At 43.9% G+C, this 26,169-nt stretch overlaps 2 protein-coding genes across 4 annotated transcripts in view; one reads left to right on the top strand and one right to left on the bottom strand.

Annotated features, from left to right (window-relative positions):
* Positions 1-4,825, top strand: part of RHBDL3 (rhomboid like 3) — a 55,899-nt gene extending 51,074 nt beyond the window's left edge. For both annotated transcript variants that reach the window (XM_055401281.2, XM_055401280.2), the window contains one exon: positions 1,105-4,825. In XM_055401281.2, the coding sequence (XP_055257256.1) occupies positions 1,105-1,376 (272 nt within the window). In that variant the 3' untranslated portion in view covers positions 1,377-4,825. The remainder of the gene's footprint in view (positions 1-1,104) is intronic.
* A 2,217-nt stretch (positions 4,826-7,042) lies between these two features.
* C20H17orf75 (chromosome 20 C17orf75 homolog) lies at positions 7,043-23,330 on the bottom strand. Of its 2 annotated transcripts, none has more exons than XM_055401278.2 (10): positions 22,934-23,330; positions 22,141-22,221; positions 19,833-19,958; positions 17,124-17,267; positions 16,681-16,738; positions 15,129-15,248; positions 14,317-14,381; positions 14,030-14,166; positions 13,126-13,229; positions 7,043-9,404 (listed from the first exon to the last, which is right to left on the bottom strand). In XM_055401278.2, exons 1-10 carry the CDS (start codon positions 23,161-23,163, stop codon positions 9,189-9,191), a joined length of 1,281 nt encoding a protein of 426 aa, XP_055257253.2. In that variant the 5' UTR covers positions 23,164-23,330; the 3' UTR covers positions 7,043-9,188. The 2 variants fall into 2 exon arrangements, with proteins under 2 accessions (XP_055257253.2, XP_055257254.2); XM_055401279.2 differs by having other exon boundaries at positions 23,052-23,298.
* Positions 23,331-26,169: the final 2,839 nt, after the last annotated feature.

Raw genomic sequence — 26,169 nt, 5'->3', positions numbered from 1 at the left:
CTTATCCCTTCAAGAGAGTACATCCCCGTTGAATTGGCCAAGCCGAGTTTGCACAAGAAGGATGGATTGGAGAGTGGGATGGGGGCATTTTAGACTCTGTTAAGATTACATTCTAACACCTTGCTGAGATTATTTATTTCCGTTCCTTCTTTGCCCTTCTCTCCCTTCATCGCTTCCTTTCAACCACAAAAGCACCAGTTCTGAGGGTTCTCCAGGGTTTAGAGATAGTACATGAAGACACTTAGGAGACTGTAAAGGGCTCGCACATACTGAGAGTCCCAGCAGTGTAGCCTGGTATGTAGAGTCTGAGACGTTACACAGATGGGGAGACTGAGCCTCCAGGATTCATGCCTGCAGGGGTGCAAGCCCTTTGGGCTTCTGCACAGAGCTGTCCCCTCGGCCTGAAGCACTCTTCTTAAGGTCTTCTCTCTCTTTTTTTTTTAAGATTTTTTTCTTGATACAGACTATTTCTAAAGTCTTTATTGAATTTGTTACAGTATTTTGTGTTTTTGAATTTTTGGCCACGAGGCCTGTGGGCTCTTAACTCCCTTCCTTGAAAGGTGAAGTTTTAACCACTGGACCACCAGGGAAGTTCTAGGTCTTCTCTTGATATTCAAATGTCCCTTCTTTCGGAAGATTTGGCCTGATTCTCCAAACTAAAGAATCCCTTTCCTGAAACACAGCCTTGATTTTAAATCACCAATTTTTTTCTTCCCATAAGGTTTCTTTTGGGCTTCCCTGATAGCTCAGTTGGTAAAGCATCTGCCTGCAATGCAGGAGACCCCAGTTAGATTCCTGGGTTGGGAAGATCCCCTGGAGAAGAGAAAGGCTACCCACTCCAGTACTCTGGCCTTTTACCGGATTATTTTACGTATGTAATTGTATGCTGGTTGATCGCCAGGTTCTGTAAGCCCTGGGAGAACAGTCCTGTGTCTGCCGTCTTCATGATTCTATTTCCAGTGTGCACAGCTAACAGGGCTTGGCCTGTTGGGTAGTGAAAGATTAGTGGCTGGATGACTGGGTGGCTGGCTGGAGTGCAAGACCTCTCGTTCAGCTCCCGTCCCGTGCCCTCCGGTGACCTGTCTGTGCTTCCTCCCCTTGCAGTGAGCATGGAGTTTGGACGGGCCGTGTGGCTGCGGTTCCACCCGTCAGCTTACCCTCCCTGCCCTCACCCGAGCTTCGTGGCGCACTTGGGTGGCGTGGCTGTGGGCATCACCCTGGGTGTGGTGGTCCTGAGGAACTACGAGCAGAGGCTGCAGGACCAGTCGCTGTGGTGGATTTTTGTGGCCATGTACACCGTCTTTGTGCTGTTCGCTGTCTTCTGGAACATCTTTGCCTACACCCTGCTGGACTTGAAGCTGCCGCCGCCCCCGTAAAGGCCTGAAGGACCTTTGTCCAGGAGAGGAGGGAGAAGCAGCATCAGCCAGGAGCAGCTGTATTCTTTTTCTCATCACCAGCTCTGTGAGGCCAGAGAGTAGAGGCCAAGAGATGCTGGGCTGATGTAACATGGGTGTTCAGATCTGAACAGACAGTGGAGGCCTTTTTCTGAAGGCACCAGTTGGAGGAATTGGATGTGGCTTCTGTAGTTTTTCTAGACTGTTCTGAGGACCTGGGGCCAGGGCGAAGGCATGGGGTGAGGTGAGAGTGGCCCTCCCCTCAGGCTGGGCGTGTCCCATGTGTTCAGGATCACAGACTGGGCAGCAGCCTTCTCCTTCATCCACAACCCAGAGGTACCTAAGAGTGTAAGGAAGGCCCGCGGCTGTAGTAGCCAGGCAGGCCCTGTCCAGCCCAGAGGTCACTGTGGGCCAGGATGTGTTACCTCCATAGCTACTGGGTATGGAGCTCTGGAGTGGAAGCGGGCCTGGTGGTGGATGATGGTCAGCTTTGGTCTGGGCTGGGGGGACCCAAGATGCCCTCCCATGCCTGTCAGTGGGCACTGGGGTGCCCACCAGTGAGGCTCACTCTCAGGCCTGGAGAGAGCAGAGGGAGATCCCATAGCCTGAGAGGGAGGCAATAACTTTGTTCAGGGCTTCCCCAGTGGCTCGGATGATTAAAAAAATCTGCCTGCCGTGCGGGAGACCCAGGTTTGATCCCTGGGTCTGGAAGATACCCTGGAGAAGGGAATGGCAACCCACTCCAGTATTCTTGCCTGGAGAATCCCATGGACGGAGGAGCCTGGCGGGCTACAGGACTGAGCAACTTTCACTGCCCTCCTCATCGCCCCTCCCCCCCCCCACCAGCGGCGGGGGGGACGGGAAGGGGATCAGCTGCGGACTTCTCCCAGGTGTTGACGTCTCACACCGCTGTCCGGACATCCATCCCCTTTTGTTCACGGTCTTTTCCTCCCCTTCCACTGCCCACAGCCCCCAGTGTGCCTGTCCTCTGCTTACAGAGCCAGTGTTCTGGTCCGTGTGTACATGTATGTGTGTGTGTGCATGTGTGTGCGCGCACATACATGGTTTGGTGAGCAGATACACGTGGGATGGGAAAGACGATGCGAGGCCAGCTAGAGGCTGCAGAGGAAGCCTGCACAGGGCGGGGGCTGTGGGGGAGTCCGCCTGAGAGGAAGGAGGGCACTGGGAGAGAGGGAACTCTCACCCTCTTCTTCCCCATCCCCGTTCCTCCCGGGTGCCTCCCTGAGAATCCCTGACCAGCGGGAGATGTGCTGCGGTGGAGGGAGACCTCTGGCCCTTCCAGAGATCTTGAGGATGCTGAGTTTCCCTCCTCTTTGCCATGTTCTGCTCTGACTCCTGTCTAGAAGAGCCTTCCTGTCTGAAAAGATTCTGTTGTGTCTCCCTTAGGAGGGAGGGAGCTTTGGGGGTGTAGGACAGGCTGGAGCAGGAATGTTGGGGCCAAGTGCCCTTTTGAAGTTGGGGGGCACAGGGACTCCAATTCAGACAGGAAACTTCCTGGAGAAGAATCGGTGGGTGCTTGGGGGAATATCGCAGGCGAAGAGGACTGCCCTTGGATGCTGTGGAGATGGTCAGATCTGCGCCCCTACCCCAAAACAAGTGGCAGAAGAGGGCTGAGGCAGCCATCCCCTGCAGGAGCTGGTGCCCACCCCGAGGGGAGGGTGTGGGGAGGATGGCCTTTGACGAACTGTGTCTCTTTATGCTGCCCTGGGAATTCCCAACACTGACAGCCCAGGGGGCTGTGTTCCTGCAGGAATGGGGCTGCCACAAGCCTGTCAGAGCCCTTACATATGCTAAGGTCCAGAGTCAGCCAGGCCAGGTGTTTGGGGGTCTTGGGCCACTGTGATCACCTATAAATGGGCAGGATCTTCCTCTCCCGGGACACCCTTACTCACCCCCGGGCCACACCAAGCCCTTCACTGTCTTGGCCCAACGATTGTGCTGGTCCCCACGTATGGCTTCTGAGATCATGCTGTACTTGTGTCACGGCTGTGCTAGGGACACCCTGGGGGCTTGGGTCTGGTCTTTGGCTGAGCCGTGCCAGTCTGTCTCTGCCAGCCATCCCCACCCTTCTGAGGGCCAGGTGTGGTCAGAAGAGTGAGCTTCTTAGGAGAGGAGACTCTGAGCTGGAAAGGAGGCCGAGAAGACGTGGGCAAGGCCGGGCGGGGAGGGACTCCGTCGTGGGCTGCCACCGCTGCTAACCCTGAGTGATGCTGTCCCTTCTGGGAGCAACAGAGGCTACTTGTGCTCTGCTGGGAGGCAGGGCATTGCCTCTGCCCTGGCACCTGAGCGCTCTGAGATGTGGGGGAGGAAACAGAGACACTTCTGCCTTTATCTGGTGTGGTCTGGGCGGGGCTTCCTCTCTCAGGTGGGAAGACTGAACCGGAGGAGTCTAGAAAGCCCGTCAGGGAAGCACCCAGTTCCTCAGGGCTTCAGATGGAAGCTTGTTGCTGAGAAGGGCTGCATAAGGCGGAGGTGTGGAGTCTTGCCCTGCGAGGCCTGGGATGCACTAAGGGCTCTTTCTCTACACCCCGCGCCGCCAGCCCCAGCTGCTCCTGGTCCGCAGCAACCTTGAAGTTCTTTGCTGTGCTCAGTGCCCACCTCCGCCACCTCTCCCGACCCCTGCGTCCGAGCAGGACCACGCAGTGGTGGAAGGAGTCACTTCAGACGCCCCAGGTCTCCAGCCCAGGGCTGGCAGACAGCTGTCTGGTAAGAAAGGTTTACTTTTGGGGGTCTGGCTTCCTCCCCGGCAGGCCCCTCTGTTCCCACGTTCCCTCCTCCTCCAGTATGGCCACCTGACCAGGTGCTGAGAAGCAGAAGGTGAAGAGAATCTTTAGGCTGTGGAAGCCAGTCAGCTTTTTATCCACAGGCTTCAGAGACTGAAAACGGAAGGTTCCCCAAACAGCAGCCCTGCACTCACCCCCTCCTTACATGCAAGAGAAATCACAGAAACTGGGGAAGGGAAAACAGACCTTCCAAGGAGAAATGTCATTTTAATGACACCATTCATCATTAGCTTTTTATTAGGAAAAGCTCCCAGATGAGGCGCTTTTGCCAGCTCATAGGGTTCTCAATTTCCATGAGAACCATTCTTGCCCAGAGGACTAGGGGAGTCGGCGCTCACCAAGCCCAGATCTCCCTGCAGCGTTCAGTTTCGTTTGCAAATAATGCCGATACCTGGGTGCAGTGGAAAACCCTTTCCTGGCATCATTCATGTTCCCAGTGCTGGCCGGAAAGCTCCAATATTCCTCTGCCTTAAAAAACTGCCCAGCCCAACACCTGTCGTCCCCCCCAGGACTGGAGTAGGTGGAAACAAAACAAACCACAAGCTGCAGTGTTTGTTTCCAAATATTTTTGTATCGTGTACATTCTGTATATTTTTGTTGTAACATATTATTTGAGCACAGATTCCATTAAAGATTTTTTTTTCTTTAAGTCATTGGTTATACAGTTATTCTCACCAGTTTCACTGGTTACTCGGGAAGGGCTGGCATTGGAGCCTGTTTCATCTCGGTCTGGGTTTGGGTTGGGGAGGCAGGGAGAATGGACAACGGTGGGGGTGGGTCTATGATGTATGCCCTACGGATGGGGCATCCGTGCTCGGCATTGGTCTTTTTAGCTTGGTAGTTCTTAACCTTTCTTGAATACAGTTAATTTGAGTGGTTGATGAAAGCTATGATTTTTCTTCCCATAAAATGCACAGATGGACGATTCTATGTATAATTTAGAGGGAAAGAGCTGTGAATAAGGAAACTCATCTAGGGTTTCAGGTCATGAACCTCTGTGCCAGCCATCCTGGTGGGTGCCTGGCTTTCCCCTTCCACTCTTGCACTGTACCCCGATGACAGCTTAATATTCTATTATTATTGGATGAATCTTCTTCAAAATATCCTAGATACTTCCTTCATTACCCTAGTAGCTTAGTCTTTAGGTCTTTTTTTTTTTTGCCATGTGGGATCTTAGTTCCCCGACTAGGGATTGAACCCATGCCCTCTGCTTTGGAAGCATGGAGTCTTAACCACTGGACCACCCAGCAAGTCCCGAGGTCTTTCTAAGGGCTGTCAGCACCCTGATCCTAAAAAAGGAATAGGAATGTCCTTGGGGTAAAAGAGCATGAACAGTTCACTTACAGAAGAGGAAAACAAAAGGAGTGCAAATGTTAAAGGTAGTCTGGTGCTTGGTATGTTTAATGATCAAGTGGGCTTTGAGTGGGTGCAGCCTGAGACACCATTCTCACCAGTTTCTCTAAGCTAATGGCAGTGTATATAGTTTCGCCATTCACAGCTTTCAGTGGAGGATTAAACTACCCTGTTAAAATTCAGGGTATGGGAGTTGTTTCCAATCATGTTTTCACATCAGTTTCTTGTGTATCATTTACAAATATTTCTAAATGCTTTCTGGATGGCAGAAGTCATCCCAGAACAAATTTTAGAGCATGGTTCAGGCTCAAGACCTAGGATCTATCTGGAGTGTGGGGAGCAGAGTCCTGTCAGCAGCCGTGGTCCCAGGACTCAGTTCCCAAAGGTAAGCTCGCTGGCAGCCGGCAGTCGTTAAACCAGCTTTGCCTCCGGCCTCCTACCACTCCGCTCTTCACTCTTGCTTCCTCCCTTCCACCAGCTTCTCATTCTTCCTATACTTAAAAGTTACCGATAATAGGGTAATTATACAGACCACTTAGTGGGTACCTACTATGTGCCAGGGCACTGGGAGAGGCACTTTCAGTCTTATTTAACTGCACAGCTACTTGAACTGGGTATAAGTATACCCATATCTAGACATGAAGGGTAGGCTTAGAGAAGTTCAGTAACTTGCCAGCAGGATCACAGCCAAGACGGCCTGGTTCCGAAGTTCATGTGCTCAGCCCTCAGTGTTTGTATAGAACTTTAAGGACACTTAAGTTTGTAGAAGCATCAGGACGTTTGTTTAAAGATCCAGTTGCGTTGCCATGGACCTGGGGCCATCTGATCGCAGTCACGAACCTTGGCATATTTACTTAGTGTTCACTTAACAGGATCTCCACTTTGTCAGCCCTCCCAGAGATAGTTCATAAGAAAACTCACAGCTATCAGTCATTGCAGCTCCCTATCACCGCCCCACCAGCCCTGACTTCCGAAATCTAGCATTTACGCCAACTTAGAGTGGTATGAAGTCTGTGAGGCACATTTAAGAAGTTTAGTGGGTATAGGACTGGAGCTGCCCTCTTAGGCCTCCAAGTGGAAAGACTTCGTTGAAGCCAGTGGGGTTTCCATGACACAGAAGACACATGGTTAGGAGAAACGTAGTCCTGGTAACTGAATCTTATTTCTGAGACGCTTGCAGGCTTTCCTGGCATTTGGTGTAAGTAATCCTCTGGTAAAGCACAGGCATTCTGTCATGGTTAATAATGAATGAGAGTGAAAAGAATTGACTTGGGCCATTGAATTAGACAGGTGTAAGCGTACTGGATGATGAATAAAACACTGTGATGGAAATTGCTCATATACTCTGCTTAATGTCTCCTGCAGGTTGCAGGCGATTTGATTTTTTTCAACAAATTCCTTAGCCTAACAAGTTTAATTTCCCCCAAAACTTGTTGTGAATTAATAAAAATGTCAGGCTGGAGAATTGAGCTCATAGAATAAAAATGACTGTGTTGCTGAGAAGCTAAGTTTTATTATTATTATTATAAATATAATTACAGGTAAATTGAGACCATTTTTGATCCATGACAAATATACATTTCCTGTGTGTATAGCACACAAATAATACACAATGTATTCCACACTTGAACAAATGCTGTTTAAAACTTTGAAAGTTAATATATTAGCTTATTAAAATTTGAATATAATACATGTTCTTGGTCATGAGCGCTGAGTTTCTTCTCATGGCCCACAAGACAGTCAGCTCCATGTCACTATTTTTCTTGTCTACAGCAGTGATATACAGTTTATCACACACTTTTAAAATAAGACTGTATTGTATATAACTGTGATGTCATGAGCCTACATTACCAAAAATATATATAAAAGTACATATAAAGAATATGTAATTACGCCTTGACTCTATCCATAAATGACTTGAAGCAGGTAATATATTTGCTTTTAAATGCTATTTACAACATGGACTCTTGAATGATATGTGAATTTGAAAATGAAAAACATATTTTCCAGACTCAAAATGCTGATGTCCTAATTATTTAAAAAACTGATTTCCAAGTGGGCAACCCTACCTTAGAAAAAGTCAGATTCAAGGGTTGTGCCATAAAATTGCTTGTTTCCCATAGTCATTCTGAATGCTATAAAAAAGATGGTACTTGGATTTTTTTCTACACTGACTACAATCCAAGTTATTAAAGTTTAAAACTATATGAAAGCCTTTATGAGGATCCTGAACTGTATTTCTCATTTAAGAAAAGAAATGGCTCAGTGAGTCATGTCTTTAGATTTCTGTAGAAGAGAAAGCAGAAGGCCATTGTCAGTCATCTTGAAAGTTAAAACTCAGCACTTAATGTGAATTTAGATGAGTTTAGGAGAGGAGTTTTATGGGCTTCTGTTCCTCTGAGCATCCTGAGAGCAGTGAGAACAGAAGACTTCTGATCTTCCAAACAAAAACCATTATCAAATGGATTTATTAAAGAGCTATGCAGAACAAACTGCAGTCGTGTGTGTAGCTACAATTGGCTTCCATGGGAATTATAAATGGCTCTAATGCAGGCCTCTTTCAGTTGACTTAGAGTAAAACAATATAAGGCTTGTAACACATGTACAGAAAACTAAAAACAATGTGAAGAATCTCTGTGAGTTATTTTACGTTTGCTTGTAAAAATGATGTACTTTCTTTCTTTTTTAACACTTCATTTAAATCTCCAGCATTTTCGTATAAAAGAAAAAAAGAAATTATAGGCTCTTGGCAAATACCTGTGAACAAAAGAATGAAGAAAAGTGATGGAGCCACTTCTGCAGTAGCTTTCCATCAGAGATAATGTCTTATGTTGAAGCTAGTGCACCTATTTTTAAAGTTCACTTAATTCCTTACACACTCATGATTTATTTGCTTATTGACATAAAAGCTGCCTTCATCATCCATGCCTTTATCAATCGGACAAAAAAAATCCATCAAGCACCCACAGGATGCAGAGATCTGTCTTTGAAATGGTGGCATGGTGTTAATCTGTCCTAAAACTAGGAATAAGTTTTTTGAAAGAAGCTATAGTACATTGAGGGATTCCCTGTGGCTCAGTGGTAAAGAATCTGCCTGCCAAAGCAGGAGACGAGGGTTCGATCCCTGGGTTGAGAAGATCCCCTGGAGAAGGAAATGGCAACCCACTTCAGTATCCTTGCCTGGGAAATCCCATGGACAGAGGAGCCTGGCGGGTTGCAGTCCATGGCATCACCAAAAGAGTCAGACGTGAGTTAGTGACTAAACAACAACAACAGTACCTTGAAAAGTAGTATGATTTTTCTGGGAGGGAAAGTTGCTAAATACTGCAGCAAACTCCTCAGAGAAGCCGCAAAATCACCTCTGAAGGTTTTAAGCAACAATTCCCTGAAGCTAGAACTTATGGGACCAGCAATGTAAAAATTTCACAGTTCTAACATATGTCTGTCTATGACTGTGAAGACGTCCCTCAGATTTATACATCTAATTAGGTTTAATCTTGAAAATACAAAATGAAAAAATCTAGAATGTGTTTTCAAATAATCTGAAATAGCAATCCTATGACAGTTATAAAACTACCACAGTTTTAAACACCACTGCTTCCATGACTTCACAATACAATCATCTCCAAATACGTCATCAAAAACTCTGGGCAGGAGCTTCTTTCATAAATTCCTCGAGGACAGCTACCACATTTTTGGCTTCGGGCATTTCTTCGTGTTCCACTTTAACAATCTTCAAAAGGATATCTCCACTACCACAATTTTTTAGGAACATGTAACATTTAAACAAAGCATAATGATTCATTTCTGCCTGCCGGATAAATCTCTTCAAATTATTTGTGTCCTGTATGGCCTAGAAAAAGATTACCCAGTTAAGTATGTGTTCACTGAGATAATAATGAAGCTTGAAAAAGATCTATCCAGCTGAGAACTCAACTATATGTTAATGAAAAGTTTGCCTTTTATTTCAAATATTTTAATTGCTAATATGCTTTGCCCTTGATAGAACAAAATCTTTTACATAAAGTAAAAATACAAATCTCCTAAATAAGGTGACAACATGCCTCCCCAACAAAATTATGAACCTTTAGGTATGGAACTACATTTTTTGTGCTTCCCAACTAAGATATGCCATAAATTATAAAACTGATGTCCCTAAAATATAAGCAAGCATTCAATTCAGTTTATTGGAAATGTAATGATACATACACAGAGGCCACTGAAAAATATAAATGAATGCCTTCTGAAGATTCTAGCTCTTGTTTGTTTTTCAAAAATTAGAACATTATTTTAATTATTATGAATAAGGCTTACAGTGCAAAAACACACTCGACCATTCAGATATGACCTCAGTCAAATCCCTTATGATTATACAGTGGAAGTTAGAAATAGATTTAAGGGACTAGATCTGATTGATAGAGTGCCTGATGAACTCTGGACGGAGGTTTGTGACATTGTACAGGAGACAGAGACCAAGACCAACCCCATGGAAAAGAAATGCAGAAGAGCGAAATGGCTGTCTGAGGAGGCCTTACAAATAGCTGTGAAAAGAAGAGAGGCGAAAAGCGAAGGAGAAAAGGAAAGATATAAGCATATGAATGCAGAGTTCCAAAGAATAGCAAGGAGAGATAAGAAAGACTTCCTCAGTGATCAATGCAAAGAAATAGAGGAAAACAACAGAATAGGAAAAACAAGAGACCTCTTCAAGAAAATTAGAGATCCCAAGGGAACATTTCATGCAAAGATGGGCTCAATAAAGGACAGAAATGGTATGGACCTAACAGAAGCAGAAGATATTAAGAAGAGGTGGCAGGAATACACAGAAGAACTGTACAAAATAGATCTTCACGACCAAGATAGTCACAATAACATGATCACTGACCTAGAGCCAGACATCTTGGAATGTGAAGTCAAGTGGGCCTTAGAAAGCATCACTACGAACAAAGCTAGTGGAGGTGATGGAATTCCAGTTCAGCTATTTCAAGTCTTGAAAGATGATGCTGTGAAAGTGCTGCACTCAATATGCCAGCAGATTTGGAAAACTCAGCAGTGGCCACAGGACTGGAAGAGGTCAGTCTTCATTCCAATCCCAAAGAAAGGCAATGCCAAAGAATGCTCAAACTACCGCACAATTGCACTCATCTCACACGCTAGTAAAGTCATGCTCAAAATTCTCTAAGCCAGGCTTCAGCAGTATGTAAACCGTGAACTCCCAGATGTTCAAGCAGGTTTTAGAAAAGGCAGAGGCACCAGAGATCAAATTGCCAACATCCGCTGGATCATGGAGAAAGCAAGAGAGTTCCAGAAAAATATCTATTTCTGCTTCATTGACTATGCCAAAGCCTTTGACTGTGTCGATCACAATAAACTGTGGAACATTCTGAAAGAGATGGGCATACCAGACCACCTGACCTGCCTCTTGAGAAACCTGTATGCAGGTCAGGAAGCAACAGTTAGAACTGGACATGGAACAACAGACTGGTTCCAAATAGGAAAAGGTGTACGTCAAGGTTGTATATTGTCACCTTGCTTATTTAACTTCTATGCAGAGTACATCATGAGGAATGCTGGGCTGGAAGAAGCACAAGTTGGAATCAAGATTGCTGGGAGAAATATCAATAACCTCAGATATGCAGATGACACTACCCTTATGGCAGAAAGTGAAGAGGAACTCAAAAGCCTCTTGATGAAAGTGAAAGAGGAGAGTGAAAAGGTTGGCTTGAAGCTCAACATTCAGAAAACAAAGATCATGGCATCTGGTCCCATCACTTCATGGGAAATAAATGGAAAAACAGTGGAAACAGTGTCAGACTTTATTTTTTTGGGCTCCAAAATCACTGCAGATGCTGATTGCAGCCATGAAATTAAAAGACGCTTACTCCTTGGAAGGCAAGTTATGACCAACCTTGATAGTATATTAAAAAGCAGAGACATTACTTTGCCAACCAAGGTCCGTCTAGTCAAGGCAATGGTTTTTCCCGTGGTCATGTATGGATGTGAGAGTTGGACTGTAAAGAAAGCTGATCGCCGAAGAATCGATGCTTTTGAACTGTGGTGTTGGAGAAGACTCTTGAGAGTCCCTTGGACTGCAAGGAGATCCAACCAGTCCATTCTAAAGGAGATCAATCCTGGATGTTCATTGGAGGGACTGATGCTAAAGCTGAAACTGCAATACTTTGGCCACCTCATGCAACGAGTTGACTCACTGGAAAAGACTCTGATGCTGGGAAAGGTTGGGGGCGGGAGGAGAAGGGGACGACGGAGAATGAGATGGCTGGATGGCATCACCGACTCTGTGGACATGAGTTTGAGTGAACTCCGGGAGTTGGTGATGGACAGGGAGGCCTGGCGTGCTGTGATTCATGGGGTCGCGGAGAGTCGGACACGACTGAGCGACTGAACTGAACTGAACTGAACTGATGGTTAAGACTTGGACTTTTCTTGACAATTCATCAAAAAATATAAAGACACTGTTTATACATAAAGAATGACAGGTGATACCTTTCATTAGTATTCCCTTTACAAAAATTTATGATGTCACTATATCATAGTGGATACATTTGCTCCATCAAATGTCTTTCTGTTTATTTGCTAATAGTAAACGAACATGAAAAAATGTTCGGCCTGAATAATAATTAAAGACATTTGAATAGCTAGGGAGTGCCAATATTAAAGTAATAAAAATAAATAAGACTGATAAAAAACTGTTATATTAGGTTCTGCATAGAAAACCCATACACATTGCTGAACATTCTGTAATTTGTTCCTATTTTTTTGAAGTGCAAGTTGGCAATTTGTAATAGAAACCAAAGCATTCAAACCCTTGACGTGGTAATCCCACTTTTGGGAATATACATTAAGGTAATAATCCAAATGAAAAAAATACCATCCAGCAATGCTCCTTTTGGGCATCTCTGAAGAAAACCAAAGCACCTACTCAGAAAGATATCTGCAGTGCCATGTTTCCTGAAGCATCACCAACAACAGTCAAGACATGGAAACAACCCAAGTGTCAATTCATGGGTGAATGGACAAAGAAACTGTGGTACATACATACAAGGAAACACCAGTCAGCCAGTAAAAAGAAGAATGAGATCTGCAATAAGGGCTTCATGCTAAGTGAAACAGATTTCACAGAGAAAGACAAATACCACATGATCTCTTTTACATGTGGAATCCAAATATAGTCATATTTTTATATAAATACATAAAAAACAACTCATGGACTCAGAGTACAGAGGCAGCAGATAGGGAGTGGGAGAAATGGGTGAACTGTTTTGGTTTTGGTTGAAATAAATTGAAATTTTTATATACAACTAAAAATAGTGATATACCATTATCACCTATCAGGCTAGCAAAGACGAAAAGTTTAGATACCCAGTGGTGTCTAGGTTTGGGGAAACTGGCACTTTCAATGCTATTGGTATAAACGGAAATTGAGGATTATAGTTTTGAAAGTGTCCTAGTTAACAGACATCATAGCTGTGAAGCAGATTTGTTTCCTGGTCACTGGTACTAACTAAACTTTATGACAAAGATTATATGTGGCACTTGGCACACAGCCAATTAGTTACCTTTAGTTTAAAGTTCTCCAGGACTTGTCGAAAAAGAAAAGGGTTACCTCCTTCAGCACCATTCATAAAAGCCTGCATCCAATCCTCACAAAACCGGTTGCTCCCTATAAAATATTTTAGAAAAATGAATAAAAGTAAAATCACAAGACGTTTATTCCTTTCTATTTTCTTTTTTAAATTGAGGTATAATTGAACCATATAACATTATACTAGTTTCAAGTGCACAGCACAAGGATTCAATATTTGTATACATCACAATATTCTTTCCTCATTTATGAAAACACATAATGAATTATTTAAGACTTCTACATTGGTCTGAAAAAACCTCAACTCACCACCTGGCTAAGAAATACCAAAATGGTCGAAGCTCCCACATGCATCTTCCTAGTTGCATCCCCCTATTTTCCCATCAGAAAGGATTATCATGCCCATGTCTTTCTTTAAACTTTTGCCACATACTTTATCTCTAAGCCCTATATAGTATTAAAAAACTTGCGTATGTTAAAACTGTACTTTTCTTTAATGGCTCTTTCACTATATAGTATGTTTGGATGCTAGTTCACTCATTGTCACGGCTGTATAGTATTCCATTGTATGAGTAAACCAGCTTATCCATTCTGTTGACAGACACTTGAGTTGCTTTCAGTTCTTTACTATTGTAAACAGTGCCCTTATGAACGTCTTGTATTTGTCTCCTTGTGTACATACATAAGAGTTTCTCTATATACCTTGGAGGAGAATTGCTAGGCATGTCATGATTTCCATGTTTCTAGAAATCCTATTGTTTTTGGCGATTTGGGGATAAACATGTAAAACTGCACAAGGCAGGGAGGATAACTTTGCGTCATTTGTTCTCAGTGTGAAAACAGTGATTGACAAGGCTGTTCCCAGGGTTGTGGCTCACCTGCATTGTGGAACTGAGGCTGGGAGCTGCTGCAGTCGATGATCACAGACTTATGCTGCTCCTCCGTCATGGCCATGCACAAGGATGTCATGGTGCCTTCGTGAATAAGGCCTTGGAGACTAGCCACGCTCAGAAACCTGCCACACACACAATCTTTTTCCACAAACTATATTATAGGATGGGAGGGAGAAAGCAAATTCATTCTGCATTGTGTGGTGGGGGATTTAAAAACAGAAATATCAGACTGGCTGTGGAAAAGGTGCTCTATTTGCAAAACTGTTCTTTACCTGTGAATGTCTCTCTCTGTTTTTTCATCTGATCCTTTAACCTCAACAGGAGTATAACTCAGAGCCTATGAGAGAAAAATAACGCCCAGTTGATACACGTATGCCAATTTTCCTTGCAGAGCAGCTAGTGACTAAATGTCGCCTCCCCCAATAACCACCGCCCCAGAGCTCTTCAGAACTGTGTTCAGCTGCTCACTGATGGTTGGGAACCTAGCCTTACTACCTGGGCTTGAGGGGCTGTCCAGCCTCAGCTGCATCCACCCACCACATGAAAAATGAAAAACCTGGCCACTTACCCAAGCCTTCCCCACTGTCCAGATATTTTAGTGAATATTTTATTTGGACATTTTTATATAGTTAAAAATTACTTTGGATTTCTGTTTTCCTTCTCAAATTGTTTTAGAAATCACATCTCTCCCTCATCACTTTAAAAAGTAATTATATCAGAGAATTCCCTGGTAGTCTAGTGTTTAGGATTCAACACTTTGACCACTGTGGCCCGGGTTCAATCCCTGGTTAGGGAAGTTTCTATAAGTCGTATGGCACAGCCAAAATGAAAAAGAAAAACATATTAAAATGTTTTATTGTATTAGAAGATAGTATTTGCAACTCTACCTTCGTAGTGTAACTTTCTGAATCTGTGTAAATAGACTGCAGTGTATCCTTACTGCAAGCATAGTCTGAATGAATATTCAGAGGGCAGGTGGAACCAATAAGTAATGTTCAGAGAAAATAAGTATGTCTTTAAATAAACCAAACTCTGCCAAAGTGATCCTCAATGAAGGAAATACTTTCATTTGGGCAATACTTACAGCATGTAGCAGAAAGGTGAGCTTCTCCTGAAAGAGATGGACCACCCTTTGGATGGGGCAAACAACATCTGCAAACCAGCTGCTCAGGTAAGACTGGATGTGGTTCTCCCCACCGCTTTCCTAGATTAAGAGAGAATGTCATTTGCTTTGATCTAAGCCTTCACCTTAATTGATGGACTTAACATTTTCTTCATGATACTCTTGACAGTGAAAATAAATGGGAACCAACACCTTCTTTTTTAAGCTAATGTCACCAATTAAAATAAAAGGAATTGTAGGAACTTCCTGGCAGTTCAGTGGTTAGGACTCTGCCCTTCACTGCCAGGCACCTGGGTTCAATCCCTGGTTCGGGAACTAAGATCCCACAAGCAGAGAGGTACAGCCAAAAAGCAAAAAAAGGAATTGTGATATAACTTTGTTGGGCTTGAGAGGGGATTAATTCAGTACTGAATTAAAAAAAAACACACCAAGACATGCATCATATAAAATGAAGAAACTGACTTAATAGTGTTCTATGCTATTTCTTCACTGAAAGGAGTTAGGGCATTTACATGTCCATCTCCTCCCACTGTGCTGTGAACTCCTGGAGATACTCTCTTAATAATCCTTATCTCCAAAAAGTACTGAATAAAACTTCTTTCATTTAAGGGGAGGAAAAAAAAATCCTCATCTCCCCAAGCATCTGGTACAGTTTCTGAAACATCCATGGATGAGCTTATAAAGTGCCTGTTGAATGACTGAAGGAACGCAGACAGCTCATTAACACTTGAAAGTGAACAGGGAAGGCCATAGGTGAACACATCAAAGTGCTCAAGCCCACTCCAGTGTGGTCAGACACACTGCCAGGAGCTCATCCAGCTTCCTTGGCTCTGCTGCTCCCTAGGGACTGGTGGGAGCACCCCATCCTGGGAGAGCAGCTACCCTAGACTCACTTGTATCCCTGGCTTACTCTGATGCTATCAGTCCCCTCTGTACTGCCTTGTAAGCACAGGCACGACAAGCAAAAGGAATTATTACCACCTGTAATGGGTAGAAAATTTATGAGTTATGACTTAACTCCCACAAACCAAATGCACAGTATTTAAAAGGTAGGGATAAAGGAATCGATATGGATGTATCTAATTCACAAAAGATCGATTAATGAAAAAAGGGATGTTTCTAAACATCTTTGAGGTTGAGTTCAAGGACAGTCATCCCGTTGTACAGCAGGTCTCTGGTGCCAGCAGCTTCATAGGCCATTAGTTCTGCCCAGAGTATAAATCTTATATGTCTAGAAATCAGGAAAGCAGGATCTTCCTCGCTTGGCATGTTACCATATACCTTTGAATTTAATGGACTGAATTTTTCATAGATACAAAACATCACAAGCAGTCTTGTGAAACTTAGAGGACTGTGTCCCCTGCTCCTCTTAACAAGTACCTTTCTACTAGCCCACAAAGTAGCACATTTTCAGAATTTAAGTGTCTGTGCCCACCTGGATGATTTGATAAGAACAGCAGTCACATAATGTTAGTCATTTGGGTCTTTAAAAATATTAATACAATTGCCTTACCTCACAGTTCATGTTATTTTTCAGCCCTTGAATGTATTTGTCCAATTCAAGCCTGAAAGTATGTTCTTAAGGAAGTGATAAAGGATGAATCAAGACAGGGTTTTATCTCTCAGTGGATAACAGGAAAATCTTAAATATCTGTTGGTTAAAACAAGCCACGATATGGGAATTTCTTGGCAGACCAGTGGTTAGTACTCCATGCTCTTACCACCTGAGTGCTAAGTTTCAATCCCTGGTTGGAGAACCAAGATCACACAAGCCAAGTGGACAAAAATAGATAAATTCATGATAAAACAAGTGAAGACAAACTGGTAATATGAAGGTATGAAATTGAAGTTAATGCATAAGAGGTAGAAAGGCTTTTTGGAGGTTGGTAGTGATGATCCTCTACTTGCCTGCCAGCATTTCCTTCCTGATATCCTCAAAGACCAAAGAAAGGATATAGCTCAAGTCCTTTTTCAGACCCTCCTAAAAAACAGACCACATACTCTGAAGACTTCTGCTCAGAGTCCGTTGATGCTGTGTGGGGAAGCAAGTTTTCTTGTTGGAAAAGGCAGTAATAACAACCGACTCGGTAACCTGGAATTCTAGAAAAGAAAGAAAAAGCTAAAATACATTCTTTTGATAACTCATGCATGTAGTTTTGTAGGCTCCTTTGGGCCCTTGTCATCCTGATCTGGGAATATCGTTAGACTGCTCTGTAGCTCAGAGCTTCCCAGACTTCTCCTTGGTTTACTGATAACAACAAATGAAAGGGAACATACATCATAACAGGCTTTAGCTAAAGCAGCACCTAACAAACACAGAATTTCTTTGAATTCTTCTGTCTTATGTGAAAAATTCATACGAATTCCACTTTTGTTCACAGTTTACCCATGTTGACATGGTTTATCTGTGTTTTCCCTCCCATAAATACATGAATCACTGAAGCTCCAGGAAGATGTGAAGTGTTGACCCTGTGGTCTTACCTTTGGGATGTGGCCTCATACTCCTGAAGGGACTTGATGCTAATATCATGGTCTGAAGTGAACTACAATCAAGGGGTGTAATGGAAAGATGGCTGGAATTCAACCAAGGACACCTATATTTAAGCCTGAATTCCATCAGTGTGACTGGCTTTAGGACCTTAACTTCTCTGAGTTTATTTCCTCATCTGAAATAGGAAGTAAGAGTATTTGCTTTATCACCCGTTTGTAAGGAGAATGGCTTTGAAGCTTGTGAAAGCCCTTTATAACTGTTCAGTGTACAATTTCAGTTTTGGTAATGAGCTCATTTCTCCCAAGTACAAGACTACATATGTACCTTTAGGAGGAAGGGTCTCTTCAGTTCAATGCAGTCACTCAGTCGTGTCCGACTCTCCGCGACCCCATGAATCACAGCACGCCAGGCCTCCCTATCCATCACAAACTCCCGGAGTTCACTCAAACTCATGTCCATCGAGTCGGTGATGCCATCCAGCCATCTCATTCTCTGTCGTCCCCTTCTCCTCCCGCCCCCAATCCTTCCCAGCATCAGAGTCTTTTCCAGTGAGTCAACTCGTCGCATGAGGTGGCCAAAGTATTGCAGTTTCAGCTTTAGCATCAGTCCTTCCAATGAACACCCAGGATTGATCTCCCTTAGAATGGACTGGTTGGATCTCCTTGCAGTCCAAGGGACTCTCAAGAGTCTTCTCCAACACCACAGTTCAAAAGCATCAATTCTTCAGCGATCAGCTTTCTTCACAGTCCAACTCTCACATCCATAGATGACCATGGGAAAAACCATAGCCTTGACTAGACGGACCTTTGTTGGCAAAGTCTCTGCTTTTTAATATACTATCAAGGTTGGTCATAACTTTCCTTCCAAGGAGTAGGCGTCTTTTAATTTCATGGCTGCAATCAGCATCCGCGGTGATTTTGGAGCCCAAAAAATCAAAGTCTGACACTGTTTCCACTGTTTTTCCATCTATTTCCCATGAAGTGATGGGACCAGATGCCATGATCTTTGTTTTCTGAATGTTGAGCTTCAAGCCAACCTTTTCACTCCCCTCTTTCCCTTTCATCAAGAGGCTTTTGAGTTCCTCTTCACTTTCTGCCATAAGGGTGGTGTCATCTGCATATCTGAGGTTATTGATATTTCTCCCAGCAATCTTGATTTCAGCTTGTGCTTCTTCCAGCCCAGCGTTCCTCATGATGTACTCTGCATAGAAGTTAACTAAGCAAGGTGACAATATACAGCCTTGACGTACTCCTTTTCCTATTTGGAACCAGTCTGTTGTTCCATGTCCAGTTCTGACTGTTGTTTCCTGATCTGCATACAGGTTTCTCAAGAGGCAGGTAAGGTGGTCTGGTATGCCCATCTCTTTCAGAATTTTCCACAGTTTATTGTGATCGACACAGTCAAAAGCTTTGGCATAGTCAATGAAGCAGAAATAGATGTTTTTCTGGAACTCTCTTGCTTTCTCCATGATCCAGCGGATGTTGGCAATTTGATCTCTGGTGCCTCTGCCTTTTCTCAAACCTGCTTGAACATCTGGGAGTTCACGGTTCACATGTTGCTGAAGCCTGGCTTGGAGAATTTTGAGCATGACTTTACTAGCGTGTGAGATGAGTGCAATTGTGCGGTAGTTTGAGCATTCTTTGGCATTGCCTTTCTTTGGGATTAGAATGAAGACTGACCTTTTCCAGTCCTGTGGCCACTGCTGAGTTTTCCAAATTTGCTGGCATATTGAGTGCAGCACTTTCACAGCATCATCTTTCAGGATTTGAAATAGCTCAACTGGAATTCCATCACCTCCACTAGCTTTGTTCGTAGTGATGCTTTCTAAGGCCCACTTGACTTCACATTCCAAGATGTCTGGCTCTAGGTCAGTGATCACGTTATCGTGACCATCTTGGTCGTGAAGATCTTTTTTGTACAGTTCTTCTGTGTATTCTTGCCACCTCTTTTTAATATCTTCTGCTTCTGGAAGGGTCTCTACCATTCAGTTAATTCCATTCCCCAAAAGTGTGTGTGTGTGTGTGTGTGTGTTTGTGTGAGGCCCAGGGCTCAGCTGCCAGGAAACAGAGATGAACTTCGCAGGTCTAGCCAGAGTTAATCTTTTGGAGTTTCTTATCGCTTCCCATATTTAGCTCAGAAATAAAATCTCAGGACACAGCACATTTTACACTTACCTCAGCTCTATAGCTGCAACATTACCCAGCCCTTCAAAGACTGCTCCCTTAGAAAGACGCTTTGCAATGAAACTGCGTAGCTCTGGCTCCTCTTCAGACGGTAGATTAGTATCCACCAAGGAGAGGCTTGACAAATGAAAGACACACATTCCTTAGCAGTGGACTCTGCGTTTATACTCTGTAAGTCAGGCAGGACACTGCTAAAAGCCCTCACTAAGGACTTGGCAGAGCTTTCTATTTGATTCCTGTTGGTGAGCCTTCTAGGGATGTATGTCACCAAATACGATCTGCCTCATCCGCTTAAAGTAGTCCTACCATTCTAGCTCCTTCTCTTTAGTATTATGACTCCACTGGGACCCCCTCAAACCCACTGACCTTACCTCTTTTTCACAGTAACCTCAAGTTTCTCATCCTCACCTCCCTTCTCCTAACCCAGCTTAAATTCCATGGTCAATCATTACGATCACCACCCCACATACATTCTCATTCAACCCCTTTGTTTTCACCTCCTGGTATTTGCTTAGCAAACCTTCAGCCCTCGTTAGTCCAGTTCTCTCCCTAGTCTGCACCTGCACCTATGCAGCTGAATGTGGCTGGACAAACCCCCCACCACAGTGGCTAGTCTCATTTTCAATTAATGACCACCAGCCAGCAGCGGGCCCTTACCGTTGCCCAGCTCTCATACCATTTCCTGGCTCACTCACTCTTCTGCATCACTATGTCATGCCTCCGCTTCTTTCCTCAAACCTCCAACTACCCACTGCCCAAGAATAAACACACCAGCTCAGTGATTATTTATGACCCAAACACACACATTTCAGTTTGGTTGAGATTAGAATACAAACAGAAACTATAATTTGAATATGTAAGAAGATTTTCCATCACCAAACTTCCCAACAGAGAATATGAACCCAATACGCCTCACATCTTTGGTTCCATATTAAGGAAAATTTCAAACACTGTAAGGCAGAAAGAATAGTGTAACGAAGCTGCATGTACCTACCACCCAGTTTTGACCATTATCAGCTTATGGGGGAAGGAAGGAATAAACTGGGAGACTGGGATTGATATATACACTCTACTATATATAAAATAGATAACTAACCAGGACCTACATATAGCCCTGGGAACTCAATACTCTGTAACGGCCTATATGGGAAAAGAATCTAAAAAAGAGTGGATTTATGTACATGCATAACTTCGCTGTACACCTGAAACTAACACAACACTGTAAGTCAATTATATTCTAATAAAAATTATAAAAAATTTTGTTTTCATCTGTACTCCCATGTTGTCCATACCCTCCACCTCCCAGACTTATTTTGGACTTTTTTGTTTTTAAACTTTTTATTTTGAATTGGGGTACAGCCAATTAACAAACAACATTGTGACAGCTTCAGGTTAACAGCAAAGGGATTCAGCCATACACATACATGTATCCATTGTCCCCCAAACTCCCCTCCTGTCCAGGCTGCCACATAAACAGAGTTCCACGTGCTCTACAGTAGGTCCTTGTCGGTTAAACATGTTAAATATAGCAGTGATTACATGTCCTAATTATCCCTTCCCCCAATCCTTCTCCTCTGGCGAAACATAAGTTTGTTCTCAAGTCCCAGACTTATTTTGAAGCAAGTTCCAGGCATCATATTATTTCATCCCTAAACTTCTCATTACATATCCCTAAATAAATGAGGATTTAAAATATATATATATGTATTTATAACCACAATACTGTTACAGCACTTGAAAAATTTCTTAAATCATCCATCACCCAGCCTCTCGGTGAACATAATATTTTTGTACTATACCCTACTTTGCATCAAGTGTTGAGGTTCATTCATTCCTTCCTTTAGTAAATATATATTAAACAACGACCCTATGCCAAGTACCTATCACTCAAGGTTCTAGGTACGGAGACATCAATGAACAAAAGAGACAGCAATCACTGCTGGCTTGGAGTTTACATTGCAGTATGCAGCAGCAGAGCTATGAAAGGGTATTCAATGGCGGGGAGGTAGGGAGAGGAGGATTTTAAATTTTTTGATACTCATATGATGTTGAATATTTACTGGAGTTCCAATCAAGAAGCTCAGAATAACTGTCTGGCTAATCAATATGGTGCTAATCACCAGGATATGTGAATCTGCTTCAGCCTTGAATAAATGAATAAAGGAAAATAAGATGAGGTTCCTAGGGGTGAAGGGGGCTTGATGGTTTCATTCAGGGAAAGCTGAGGGCGGATAAGGTACCCACTGACATCTGCATGCCAGAGATGCTCTTAAGAGAAAAGCACATACACGGTTTTTACCTGAAATCATCACCAGAGGGAGTTTCTGTATTTGTGCCACCTGGGCTTCCATCATCGCTGTCCGCTCGCTGCTGTGCCAATCTGCTCGCCACAAAACCAATCCAGTTATGAACTATGGGCTCTAAGTCAAGCGGAGTATGCCCTCCCTCCCACAGCAAGCAAGGAAGGGGGCAAACAGACCACTAAAACTCTGCAAAGTAGAAATGCTTGAACTCCATCCTCCTCCACCTAGCTTCAATAACAGGGAAAACCCGCAAGACAGCGCTGACAGGAGGCCCTTCTCTCTCCAGGCCACTTAATGGGTAGGGGAAAGCCTAAATTAAATATCTAGAAATGTCAAGGAAATTTTCTCTTAAATACACACTTTACAGGGAATTCCCGGGCGGTCCACATAGGACTCGGCACTTTCACTGCGGGGGGAACCAAGATCCCACAAGCAGCCCAAACAAAAACAAAAACAGACTTTGCAGGGCCAAAAGAGCCGCGGAAGTCGGCTGGGGCGGAGGGAAAAGAGGCAGCAAGGACAGACGGTAACCAGAGGGTGGGGGTAGGGAAGCGGGGCGGGGACGGAGGAAAGCGGGGAGACAATGACAGGAAGGACAGGGGGATGAGGATTGACTTTATTGAGCGTGCGAGGCACTGCGCTAAACAAAAGGCAGAGGTGACAGGCAGGAAGGGGTTGAGAAGATGTCAAGGACACAGCGCTGAGGCATGGGAAGACCAGGCGCAAACGTCCAGGACTGGGGGCCGGGAAGTATGGCGTGAGGCGAGGAGGGCCCTGAGGGCCAGAGACCTTGGCTGGGAGGGGAGAAGACGGCGTTTGGGAGCCGCCAAGCTGCGGAGCCCGGAGTGGGCTGCGGGGCCGGGCGGCGGGGCCGGGGCGGGGCCACAAGGGCGGCCGGGCGCTGCACCTGCTTCCGCGGTAGCTGTAGAGACAGTAGTGGCTGCTGGGCGGCGGGTCGAGTCTCCGCTCCTCGGCGGAGCCGCCCTCTTCGCTGCTCTCCAGCTCCTTTTCATCCCCATCCAGCGACTCCTGCAAAGAGGGGAGCATCACGGCGGCCTCTGAGCGGCCCTGCGTCCCCGCCAAACCGCTCCCCCGGTGTCGTACAGTCCTCTGTGGCCGGGCTCGTCCGGCTCCCGGCCCTCGCGCATCTGCGTTCCGCTCGTTTGCCGGGCTCTCAGTCGAGAAAGCTGGAATGCCCTCTGATTTTTCTGTCTTCTTTTTCTCACATCATTCAGGTCTGTGCAGAAACGTCACTTCCTCAGAGACAACTTCTTAACTGCCTATGCAAGACATCCCCCTGGCACCTCCACTGCTGTCGCATCAGTCTCTATCCTATCCCCTTCTATTGCTTGGTTCTTCATCCCAATTATCACCCCACAAGATGTATTTGTTTCCTGTCTCTCCTACTAGAATGTCATCTTGTTCACTGCTATATCCTCTGTCCTAGCCCGTGCCCTACGCGGCTCAAAAACTGCTGAACTAGTTTTAAGATTTTGTCACGTCAGAAAAAAAGAAAAGATTTTTGTAACACCTGGGCATCTTTTTCTTGCACGTTTTACCTTATCACCATATTAAAAATAATAAAGTACACCTACACCCCATAACTTTATATTGAAAAATGGTAGCTAACATTTATTGAGCATTTTCTGTGAGGACTTTTCTAAGTGCTTTACAAATATTTATTCATTTAATTCTCACAAACCCATGAGGTAGATATTATTATTATCCCATTTGACAGAAGTGTAAGCCAAGGCTAGAATTACTTGACTTGGCCACTGTAAAATAAGGTTGTAAGTGGCAGTGCTCAATCATGTCCCACGCTTTGCCACCCTGTGGACTGTTGCCCGCCAGGCTCCTCTGTCCATGGACTTTTCTAGGCAAGAACACTGGAATAGTTGTCATATTCTATTCCAGGGGATCTTCCTGACCCAGGGATGGAACTCACATCTCTTGCATCTCCTATACTGGCAGGCAGATTTTTTACTACTGGACACTTGGGAATCCCTAATAAGTGGCAGAGTGGCTTTCAAACCCACTGACTCCAGAACTCAAGACCACAAAATTGAAGATGACTTGACCTAAAATTATGTCTTAAAGCCATTTATTTGGACAGTTAATCTCAGGGGATTTTTTTGTTTTCACTTCTTTAGTTCTTTAATTTCTTACAACAATATTTTGGTTTTTCGGAGTATAAGTTCTGAACTTTTGTTAAATTTTTGTTCTTTTTGATGCTATTATAAATGGAATTTTCTTAAATTCATTTTCAGATTGCTGTTGCTTGTGTATAGAAGTACAATTGATTCTTGTATATTGACCTTTGTTTTAAAATTTTATTTTTTAATTGAAGGATAATTGCCTTACAATATTATATTGTATATTGATATTGTATTGTGAACTTTGCTGAACTCTTATTAGCTCTAGATTTTTTAAAAATGTATTCCTTAGAATTTTCTATATGTTTCAGTTTTCTAGGGTTCCAGTTAAAGTACCAAGGCTGAGTGGTTTAAATAACAAAATTTATTTTTTGGGGGGCTGTACACCTTGGGGTCCCGACAGTAAAAGTGCTGAGCCATAACCACTGGAACACCAAGGAATTCCCTAAACAACAGAATTTATAGTCCCACAGTTCTAGAGTTTTAAGTCCAAAGTCAAGCTGTCAGCTGGGTTGGTTCCTTTGGAGAGCTGTGGGGAAAGAGTCTGTTCCAAGTTTCTCTCCCTGACTTACGGTGGTGGTCTTCTATATCTCTTCATATTGTTTTTCTTCTATGCCTAACTCTGAGTCTTACAAAAAAATTCCCTTTTTGTGGTTAGCAGTCCATGCTTTCACTCCAAGAGGCATGGTGCAGCCAGAAAAAAATGTGGGTGGGGTGGGGGAGTTGAAGTAATTTACAGTCACAGAGTATGGAGCTGAGTTAGAGTTGAGTTTTATAAAACAATTTGGCTCAATAGTGAGAACAGTGGATTGGAGACTGAGAAGCATGTCAGAGAACGTGACAGTAACCTGGATAAGAAATCAAACTGATCTGAAGTAGGACATTAGTTGCAGAAAAGCATTTTATTCATTCTTCCTAAAACAAAAAATAAGATAATTCTATTTATTTATTTATGCCATGTAGGATCTTAAGGGTCCATTCACCACTGGACGACGAGGGAATTCCTTACAACTCCTTTAAGCGCTTTTTTTTTTCATCTGTATTAACCAGGTGATAACAATGGCACCTACATCACAGGTTTGTTGAGATAAGTCTGTAAAACTTACACCTTGTCTGGCACAAAAATGCTTCATGGATATCCGCTATTATTTTTTCATTTTAATAGGAACATGTAATTTACATTACTAGTTATTTCTCTGTGACAAACTGTGCTGTAAGTGACTTGCCCAAAGTCATGCAAATAGGCGGTAGAAAGCGATCCCAAGCACCTTGCCTCTAAAGCAACTATACTATTTGTGTTATTCTCTAACTGTCCTCAAAACTCTTAAGTTTGCTACCCAGGGACTTCAGCATAAAACGCAACTTCTCAGACTGCTCGAGAATCTCAAGAAGTCATCTTTGCCAGCCTCCCCAGCATCATCTCTTGCCGTCAGCCCCTTCATTACCAGCTCCAACCTTACTACCTCTAGCTTTTTTTTCAGGTGCTCAGGCTCAAAGACTTGCATTTTTTGCAGTCTTAGGGAGATACCCTCTCCTCCACCTCGCTTGCTCCCATTCACCCTTCCAGCAACCTTCTTTGATACCTTGATGACCGCCAAGGCTCAAGAAACCCCGCAACACCTCCTATTTCCATCACCTCAGTGCCCACGCTGCGTAGATTACGCACCCATCACCAACGTGAGTTACAAGGCTGAGACTACGACTTCTTTGATTCAGTAGTAGAAAAACGTCCACCGCTTACTTCAAAGAGTAATCAGGGCAATGAAACAAAACGAAAAACTGACCGCTGTCTCAGTTATCCTTTATTTGCAATTTACCCTGAATTACGCTGGGTAATCTTTTCCTCTTTTCCACCCCCTGCGCACCCCGCCA

This window comes from Moschus berezovskii, chromosome 20 (assembly GCF_049115385.1).
Source record: "Moschus berezovskii isolate FMDL1 chromosome 20, NW_MosBer_1.0, whole genome shotgun sequence".
Classification (NCBI taxonomy): Eukaryota; Metazoa; Chordata; class Mammalia; order Artiodactyla; family Moschidae; genus Moschus; species Moschus berezovskii.
This window is presented reverse-complemented; position numbering and strand designations above follow the sequence as displayed.